General features: G+C 39.9%; 1 protein-coding gene across 1 annotated transcript; it reads left to right on the top strand.

Annotated features, from left to right (window-relative positions):
* The first annotated feature begins 288 nt into the window (after positions 1-288).
* Positions 289-10,634, top strand: LOC124283829 (E3 ubiquitin-protein ligase TRIM71-like). Its single transcript, XM_046719856.1, has 4 exons — positions 289-374; positions 3,971-5,152; positions 6,032-6,079; positions 8,171-10,634. The coding sequence occupies exons 2-4, from the start codon at positions 3,979-3,981 to the stop codon at positions 8,821-8,823; spliced, it is 1,875 nt and encodes a 624-aa protein (XP_046575812.1). The 5' UTR covers positions 289-374; positions 3,971-3,978; the 3' UTR covers positions 8,824-10,634.
* The last annotated feature ends 202 nt before the right edge of the window (positions 10,635-10,836 follow it).

Below are 10,836 nucleotides of genomic sequence, written 5' to 3'. Positions count from 1 at the left end.
ATATTGCTCACTCACTCACTTATACAACAATGGAATGTTGCTAAAAGCGGCGTAAAGCTAAAATCACTCTTTGTAATCAGCAACAACTTACTTGCATACCATAATAATGCTGAAAATACGTTATTCATTAACCTCGGTCTGAAACCATGTGTTGAAGTCACCTTCAAGTGTGTCTAGGGCAGACGCTATGTAGAGTACCGGTAATCCCGTTCTCACTGAACTCAAAACGAGAGTAGCTAACACGCATGTGCAAGTCTGCGGAAGAGGATCTGATTCAGCGGGCAGAGATACTGTGTAGAGATTTGACTGCTGACGCCAACACTCCTGAAACCTCCCCAAACACTGTGCAACTTGAGGGCTGCTGTTATATAAAGGTAAGAGAGACACTTTTTAGATTAAACGTGATAACAATGGGTTTATTCTCAACCGATGCGGTATTTTAAACAAACTTCACGATGATACAAAACTAGGTTAAACAGCTAAGTAATGTACTTTGGTCAGTACATGAGTAAACTATGTCCTGGTTGAACAATCGTGTCAACTCAAAGGTTGAATCTACGAGTGTCCTTCCGTTGATCACTGTGCATAGTTGGGTGTTTAACACTATACGCCGCAATATTCCAGCTATATGACTGCTGTCTGTAAATAATCGAATCTGAACCAGACGATCCAGTGATAAACAGCATGTGCATCCTTCTACGCTATTGAGATACGATGAAATGCGTCAACTAAGTCAGCGATCCTGACCATCCGATCCCGTTATTCGCCTCTTACGACAAACATGTGTTGCTACAGATCAATTCTAACCCGGATCTTCACGGGTCTCATTGTGTATAGGGTAATTCCACACAAAACTCGTATGTAGTCGCAGGTGTAACGCCAGATCACTCGTATTGTCGCAGGTGTAACGTCACATCAGTCGTATTGTCGCAGGTGTAACGTCACATGACGCGTATCTTCGCTATTGTAAGTAAAGTCACACTACAATATTTTCTCAGTTGTAACATCACATCACTCGTAAGCAATACTTTTTTGTAACTGGGCGGTGGGGTAGCCTAGTGGTTAAAGCGTTCGTTCGTCACCCCGAAGACCTGGATTCGATTACACGTGGGTGAGTGTGAAGCCCATTTCTAGTGTCCCCGCGGTGATATTGCTCACTCACTCACATATACAACAATGGAATGTTCTTAAAGCGGCGTAAAGCTAAACTCACTCTTTGTAACTGTTTATGATTCCCTCAAAAGAATCAGCAACAATTAACTTGCATACCATAATAATGCTGAATATACGTTATTCATTAACCTCCATCTGAAACCATGTGTTGAAGTCACCTTCTTGTGTGTCTAGGGGAGACGCTATGTAGAGTACCGGTAATCCCGTTCTTACTGAACTCAAAACGAGAGTAGCTAACACGCATGTGCAAGTCTGCGGAAGAGGATCTGATTCAGCGGGCAGAGATACTGTGTAGAGATTTGACTGCTGGCGCCAACAGTCCTGAAACCTCCCCAAACAGTGTGCAACTGGAGGGCTGCTGTTATATAAAGGTAAGAGAGACACTTTTTAGATTAAACGTGATAACAATGGGTTTATTCTCAACCGATGCGGTATTTTAAACAAACTTCACGATGCTACAAAACTGGGTTAAACAGCTAAGTAATGTACTTTGGTCAGTACATGAGTAAACTATGTCCTGGTTGAACAATCGTGTCAACTCAAAGGTTGAATCTACGAGTGTCCTTCCGTTGATCACTGTGCATAGTTGGTGTTTAACACTATACGCCGCAATATTCCAGCTATATGACTGCTGTCTGTAAATAATCGAATCTGAACCAGACGATCCAGTGATAAACAGCATGTGCATCCTTCTACGCTATTGAGATACGATGAAATGCGTCAACTAAGTCAGCGATCCTGACCATCCGATCCCGTTATTCGCCTCTTACGACAAACATGTGTTGCTACAGATCAATTCTAACCCGGATCTTCACGGGTCTCATTGTGTATAGGGTAATTCCACACAAACATATATCTTTTTTATATATTGAATATAAGTTAGTGGCTTACTCCAGTAGACACCAAATATCACTACATCTCAGACCTTCTGGCTTGTGATTGCTTCATCTAACTACTGAGAGAGGTTGAGGAGAGCAGTTGAAGCGATATACACTGTGACTAACATGTATCCTTTTATATAATGAATATAAGTTGGTGACCTACGCAAGAGACACCAAATATCACAACATCTTAGACCTCCTGGCTTGTCATCGTTTCCTGGTTGGAGGGATCATTTGATGGGCTAGACACTGTGACTGCGAGCTTTCGAGCCCACTAGCGACTAGCTGGCCTGGCTTATTAAAAATGCTGTACAGGTCGATTGCCGGAACATTTGACTCATATGTAGTCGTATGTAAGACACCTTAATACTGCACTATGCTGGGAAGTATTGTGATCTATCTGCGCAAACGTTCATTGTTGCTGAAGTTTTATCTCAGGTCCAAGAGAAACGCAAAATTATTCGAAAATGTTGTCGGAAAATAGTGTTGCTAACAATATACACCCTACGTTTTCTCATTTCTAGTCCTGGAATATATATAGCAAAGAGATTCACATCTTAACATCTATTATACGTGGGTGTTTTTTTATCGAAAATACAGATTGACCCAGATAATGCACGTCAGACTGGTGATAAGAAAGAAATTATCTCCCACAAATACTAATGATGTTTTCACAAACAAGTTTTAGACTCGCAGGAATAATTTTAACAAGTTTTGCATACATTGCTGAAATAAGTACCCGTACAAAATACAACTGTTCATGTCGAGCAGTATCAAGGAAACAAGTAGTACGTACACCTACTTTTTTTAATCAAGATTTCGACAGCAAAAACCTTATTTAGACCCGGTATTGCCTAGTGGGTAAAGTGTTCGCTCGTCACGCCGGAGACCCGGGTTCGATCCCTCAGATGGTTACAATGTGTGAGGCCTATTTTTGGTGTCCCACGCCTTTGATATTGCTGGACTGACTGAGTATGGGTTTACACCACTTTTTAGCAATATCCGCCCAATATCTCGGCGTAGGACCTCAGAAATGGGACTTCACACATTGTACCGATATTGCTGGAATATTGCTTGAACCTTGCTCATTCAATCACTTAACAACACTGTTATAGTCCGTTTGCCTCAAAACCGATGAATTGCAATTTAACTCGAAAACTACTAAACATAGACTAATCAATGAAACACTGATCATAATCAAAACATCAGACCAACTCTGTGATTTTTTTGCAGAAGTTATGAACTAAAAATAAATAAGTTGTTTCAAAAACTATCATAAAAATTTTGACAGTTCACTATATGTTACGAGGGTGGGGTGGGGGGTGGTGTAAAGAGAGAAACAGCCAGGTATGGGAGAAAGGATGAAGGCATAGCACAGGTTAATAAATCAATGACTTTGTCGGCACTTGTGCACGTGCTTCGCGTACACCTGGCTGTTCCTCTCTTTGCAGTCCTCCCTCGTCACAAATAGTGAACTGTGTTTTTTTCGAGTTAGATTGCAATTCATCGGTCTGATTTTGAGCCAAACGGACTGAAGTAATAATGTGAAATTGGATGAAAAAGTAACAACTTGAATCTAGGCCATAAGTCTTTATATTTCGGATTAAGGAACGATTCCCGGTTTCTATATATGAAATGGAATGTAAACAAACTTACCTTAAACATCTCTAAAGAGCGTCATAATACAGTTGCTAAATGTTGTTAGAATAATGATAAAAGATTCAAGTCATAGTACAGCTGGTTTTGTGGAGGCTTTTCTAAAACCAATTATTTTTATCTGAAGTAGTTTTATTATTTTTTTATCATGATACATAAACTTGTTTGAAAATAATGTAAACTTGATCTATATTCATCTGGCTTCTGACGAAATATGAAATACGAAAAATACAATAGTCGTTCTTTATTCCGTTATTCAGAGATCATAATGTCTGACCTCATCCATGTGTCGGTCATCAAGGACTACCTGACTGAATGTCCTGTCTGTAATGAACAGTTTGATGACGCCTCCCATCTTCCTCGTCGAATGACATGCTGCGTACAGTGTGTATGCCACGACTGTCTGCAGAAGATCTACCAGGAAGCGGACGAGACGTTGCTTTGTCCAATCTGCCGCGACAAACATCATCTCCCCGATGGAGTTGCTTCCCTTCCTCGCGAACCTCTCATCCTGAAAATCATTAATGACCTGAAGATCCACAAAGGTCTCCGTCTGCCATGTACAGACTGCCCTGACAGCAACGAGGCTGTGGCCAGATGCGATGACTGCTGTGTATTCCTGTGCACAGAGTGTAAAACATCTCATGATCGGCACAGGTTATCTAGACATCACATAACAGTTACCTTTGAGGAGATGAAAGGCCGACCTGTCCAGACCTTTCGTCGTTTACATCAATGTAGTCAACATCAACAGCCACGACAATTCTACTGCTACTCATGTGACAAGATCATATGCGTGTCGTGCACTGTACTCGACCATGATAAAGGGAAGGGACATAACGTTACATCTGTGGACGCAGCACACCAAGACCAGGCTCAGTATACTGACGACACTTTAGCCAGACTCGAAGAGAAGGTGAACAAACTATCTACAACAGAAGCGGAACTGATGAAAACGTTACAAACTATCAAAGTATCAGCAGATGCTGCTAAGAAGGACCTCAATCACACCTTTGACAACTTGATTGAGAAATTGCAGGAACGAAGGACCATTTTGTTGTCAGATGTTGAGGACAAATCAACAAAGTCCAGTAAAATAACAGAAGAGGCCCTAGAGTCAACTCGGGCATTGCGGACGAAACTGGCGTCTTCCACCGAATATACAAAACAGATGAGGGGAAAAGCTGACCATATAGAGGATCTAGAACTGATGTTATCTTCTGCAGGATCCTTGAACGCCATGTTGGAGGAATCTCCAAAGGCAATTGAGTTTTTCAGATCGGGCGTCACTTTCGTCCCTGGCAACTTAGATCACCTCATCAGTACCATCAAGTCGACAGGGTTGGTCCGGTCTGTCACATTCTCCCCGACGAGGCGACCATACTGTTCATATCCTGCCATGTATAACACCATCACCATGGAACCTGCAGAGTTACCTGAAGGTAGGTGTGAGTGAGAAAGTTAACAATGTACGTCACATCGGCAATATTTCAGCCATGTAGTGACAACAGAAACTTTAAGATTAAATATATGTATACATTACAAAGTTGACGACGAAGGGTAGTATAACAACTAGATTATCATATATTTTTGAAAAATAGTTTCAGAACATTAAAATATTTAACGATCAATTGTCAAACACAGAATAAATAGGGACAACAGGTCGCTAGCAGCCAAAATTAGGCCACAATACAAGGGACCGTAGGATACTTCTGCTTCCTGCATGGCTCCCCATCAGGATGTATATTATCCCTTAAGCTCCTAGCGATTCGTGGCATTGTATTTTCATGTGAATGGTCATTTGAAACAACTTTAATGTGTTGAAAACACTTTCTGTGTGCAAATAGTTACATACATATTAGATTATTTATCACATGATTTTGAAATTCCAAATCAAATGTATGCATGCTTATCAACTTAATAGGAATATTAATGACATTGTTATGTAGATTGTTGTCACTTAAGGGACGGTGGAGTACCCTCGTGGTTGAAGCGTTAACGTATTGGCGTAGAACCATACTTACTCTTGTCGCTTGACGATCGATTACAAATGTATAATGTGAGTATATCAATGACAGTTTTGGTCATAAACATAAGTGAAGTTTGATTTTAGATGATCAGTATTTCCTTCACGATGTTTGTGTCCAGCTTTTTATGTTACTAACGCAAGAAAGCCAAGTTTTATATGCATGTCTATCAATTTTTAACAGATCTTTTAAAAAGGTCATTCAAAAATACCTTTGAGCACCTTTAATATTGAAACATATTTCCCTCCGAGACTATTTGTTTGTCGTTAGATTTAAGTTATCATTTATTTTCAGCCAACGATGTTCACAAGAAAATGTTTGGAAATGAAGTACAGGTTACATGTGAGTTGTTAAAACACGATAAACATACACAGAGCATAAAACCTATAACCTATATCCCGGAACGATGTGTGTATTAAATCATATGTACTCATCAGAAAAAGTGATGTATACTTGAGAGAAACATTACACTCTCCCTTACCCGATCAGAGGTTACACGATACTAAGATCATTGTTGGTATACGGAAGCATTTTCATTCTTATCACATTTTCACATCCCGCCACAAAATATTTCGTAAGAAGTAACCATTCCATATTGAACATGTCAAATGAGTGTTAAGCAACTAATAGACATTGTCAAGTATTTTCTTCACATGTGTACTTTATATCAAGGTATTATCTCGTGGGAAAATGTTTGATTATGTTCCTTGTGTTACAAAGATTTCAATGCCTTTACAGGGTGCATGTTCACATTTAACTGTTCACAAAGGCCCATGAAATTATTTTTATTCATACGTTTCCTTTGTTTTATCGGTACCGATCGCTGCATCTATGTTTAACACATAACTAACATGGGCCAAGGATGCGGAATACACTGAACATTTTTTTGTTCAAATGGTGAGGAAAATCAAGAAACCATTTTACATTTTCTTTTGTCAATTCTTTTTACGAACATCATGACAACAATTGTTGTGAACAGGTCATGCAGATTTACTATTTGGCGTTGCCCCTTTTAATTCTTTTCTGGCATGATCAAATACCTCAGAATGGATAACGCAAAGAAATGGGGTGATTGTTTTCATTTTTAACAGATAATCAAAGCAGGACAAGTACATGGACTAACTCGATATTATAACTAATGTTTATTTTCATTTTTGTCTGCTTTGAAAATCCACTTGGGTATACTGCTCCATCTTATGTGTATGCCAACCAATAAGACAATACTGTTTGGCAATTTGCATACTACTTGGTTTCTATAAAAGTGTTTTAGAGAAGATGTTCATGGATTTCACATCCATACGTGTCACGTTTTATGAACAGTTAATATTTCAGATCTGTTACCCATATATTTCTTTGGATCAAAAGATGCATGAAAGAAATTGGATTTACAATTAGATTCTCATTGTTTATTGGAACTGATACTTGTGTCTGTGTCTAAACGGGTGCTTAAATTGATAGCGCTACTATAGTTACTATTGAATTATGACATTTGGAAATGTTACGGACGCTTGGTGGATCAGGACACTGCAATATTATTCATGCATGTTCACATATGTCGCCTTAGCTGCTACTCTGGTTTTCTCTTTTGTCCTCAATTACACTTACTTGGTACATTCCTGAAACATATAAATTATGCATTGTATAAATAAGAAGATAAATTAAAGCTACTCTTTCAATTTTGCGGTTCTTTATCGTTACTCTAAGACCGCTAAATGCACTTTAAAAACCTAACGCCTTAGCGTATATTTGAATAGTTATACATCTGAATATGTGATGACCTATTGCACGGCTATGTGATGACTTGAGCTGAATTAAATACCAAGCAAACGTTTGCTCATTTGATAATTCGTATTTTTGAAGGAAATAGAATTACTAGCAAAAAAATTGAATAATATGTTTTGTACATAGATATGTGGTATTTTACTTAGGGTAGTTTAGATTATCAATTGAGGTTAGTGGCTGTATCCTCAAAGGGGCTTAAAGCATTGTAAAAATATTGTCCTCCTGAGAGGGTACGTAATAAGTTCCAAACTTTTCAAAGTTATATATAAACTTACTAACTTTTTAGAACGTAGGATTTTTAGGATTTTTAATTTTGGCTAAATTTTCCTACAACTGTTGAGGGGATGGTTTAAATCCAGCTAGGGTCCATGCAGGTAGAAAAGGCACTGTAAGTCCCCATGGTCCCTAGTATGGTGTCCCACATTCAGCTGTTGTCGATCTATAGCCCATTTTTATATTGTGTTGTCACTTAACAGTTTACTATTCTATATGCTTCCCAACTAGTTTTAAAAAAGTATGTGATGTACTGAGCTTTGACGACGTGATTTTATTGTTGTATAAGGTTCCCCCGTCACGATATGGCTGAAATATTGCCGATGTGACAAAAAACTTTCACTCACTCACTCAACAAGCGTTTCGTTTCAAACTCAGGTCCAGCCCTGGAATGGGACTCCAAGACAGCAAGCAGTGAGGTTACTATATCCGGATCTGTAATCACTAACACCAAGCCGGATCCTCCTCTGCCAGACACCGGGTGTCGGATGCAGTCAGGGAGACATGCCCTAGCGTCTCGGCCCCTGGTCCTCAGGAGATGTCACCGTGACATGTTCCACGTGAAGGTTGCGTTTATCGTGAAACAAGTGAAAGAAGAGAATAAGATGATGTTTGAGATAGCTCTGACCTCCACCCCAGTAGATGGTCCATGCAGTCAAGACGCTGGACTGAGCGTGCATGGTGTCACATGCTCTAAGCACAAGCATCAGCTGTGTCTCCGGGTCATGTACAATACCAAACTCATCACTGACATCCCTCTCTGCCAGAACCAGATTGGAGACTCACATGACTTGCACCTATGTTTCATACTGGACGGAACAAAGGGGAAAATCTACCTTGTTGATAACGAGTCTGTCAAAGTGATGTGCACTGTCAGTGATGCTGTGTTTGACAGACCACTGTGGGTGATGATGTGTGTGGATACACCCTCCAACTTAGACATTAGAGGAGAACTGATATCCGGCCAGGATATGGCTGTGTCTGATGGAATGTCTCGCCTCCTGTCACTACTCGATCCTCCATGTATATAACTATTTCACCAGCATGTTGTGTGTGCAATCCTGTGTCAATATATCATGTATGTAGCAGTCAATGTACTTGCTTGGATAGAAATAGGTGATCCTGAGATCAGCATGTGTTCTTTCCCTCGAAGTATTGTAGCACTAATGCCATTGTCAACCTATCTAATGGAGTCAAAACATGCTTCAAAACGTGTGGAGAAGGATTTGCTTGTGTCCTCATTGTTCATGCAACCATCAACAGAGCAAGATATGCAAGCCGTGATGTGGTTCCTTAACACGTTCACGCTGCTGATACTGCTGTCTCCATCAGTGATGTCTCACAAATATGGGGATGTTCGAGAGCTTGACGCTTCTCTCCTCCAGCACTACAACCCATGGCTCCTACCACTCAAAAACCTCTCTGGTCCCACTTCTGTTAATATGACTATCCACGTGATCAACACGAAGTTGGATATGGTGCAGGAAATTATCACCGCGAAACTTTGCCCGACATTCAAATGGGTTGATGAAATGATTCAGTGGAATCCAACGGAGTACTGGAATACTACACATCTTTGATTCCAGCGGACAAGATCTGGACGCCGAATATTGTAATCCAGGACACCATTGCCTATTTTCCGTACCTCGGCTCTGATGAACTACCAGTTATCGTAACCAACGATGGGAGTGCCAGGTTTGACGTTGAAGTGTAAGCACATCTTGCAAGATTATTATTACCCTCTTCCCATTTTGATCAGCATTAATGCAAACTTGAAATTGGCTTGGATAACTATTTTCTGAATGAATTATCTATATCACATTTGGCTGCAAATGAATTGAAAGTTCAGAGTGGGAAGTATTACGAATAAAGGGCCAGCATGAAAGTGAGCTGACACGCCTGTTTAAACTTGACTGGTTCAGCGTCTCCATCAATCTGAAGAGACAGTCGCTGTATTATGTGGTGAATCTTGTCCTGTCCATATTGATCATCTCCACACTCAATCCATTCGTGTTCCTGGTCAAGGCGGAAACAGGCGAGAAACTGTCCGTTCGATCACCCTTTTCCTGTCTCTTACAGTGTTTGTAACACTCATCAGTGGTATGCTACCTCAAACATCTACTAGCGCCTCGCTTATCTCCCTTTACGTGTGTATCCAGCTCCACCGGAGTGGCCTGTACTTCATCTGCTGCATATTCATCCAACGTGTCAACCATATGCAAGCACACAGCAAGACAACACGTGTTATCGCCAGAATTGGAGGTATGATTTCTTACTAAACGAATCCGACATCTCACAGAAGAAGAATCCAAAGAAGAGAACGACGTTACTGAGATAGATGAATGTACATATTTGAAATGTCTTAGCGAACAAATGGACAGAATTTGTTTCTATATATCCTTCTTCATCTTTACCATCCTGACTAGTGCTCTGATGGCTTTCATTATATTTTTAGGAAACTAAGGAGAAGTCAGCAGGAATTGCCATTCACCACTGGATTGTATCTTCAAATGATAACCTATTTGATAACAATATTGTGATAACTATTTTCTGAGGAGTACGGACAGGTTTTTATCATTTACTTGTATTTATGGTGAATTTTAAACCTGTTTTAGTCACGATATATCTGAAATATTGCCGATGTGACTGTAAATCTTAACTCACTCACTCACTATGAGGAGTACTGCTGTGGAGCGTGACATTAATACGTTTGGTTGCAAATTGTGTGAATGGCGAGTGTGTACACATGCTCTGCTAGTGATTTGTCTCCTGAGCGACAGTTTCTTTAACATCGTCTTTAGCATGTTCTTTGTAATACAGGATCGATAATGTTTTTCCTAAACATGCCTTCAAACGTGTTCTTTTTAATTATTGCATATTTGTTGATCGTTTTAAGAGCTTTTAATACTGCTCTAACGGGGGGTTTCAGCTGTATGGAGTATTCCTTTCACCGTCATTGAAAGGTTCACTACCAGCGAAATGATTGATATGCACACAGCCTGAAGCAATGAATATCAAATAGTTTTCTCACATACACTAAATAA

The sequence above is a fragment of the Haliotis rubra genome, unplaced genomic scaffold, assembly GCF_003918875.1.
Source record: "Haliotis rubra isolate DU_JTF1 unplaced genomic scaffold, ASM391887v1 Scf322, whole genome shotgun sequence".
Lineage (NCBI taxonomy): Eukaryota > Metazoa > Mollusca > Gastropoda > Lepetellida > Haliotidae > Haliotis > Haliotis rubra.
This window is presented reverse-complemented; position numbering and strand designations above follow the sequence as displayed.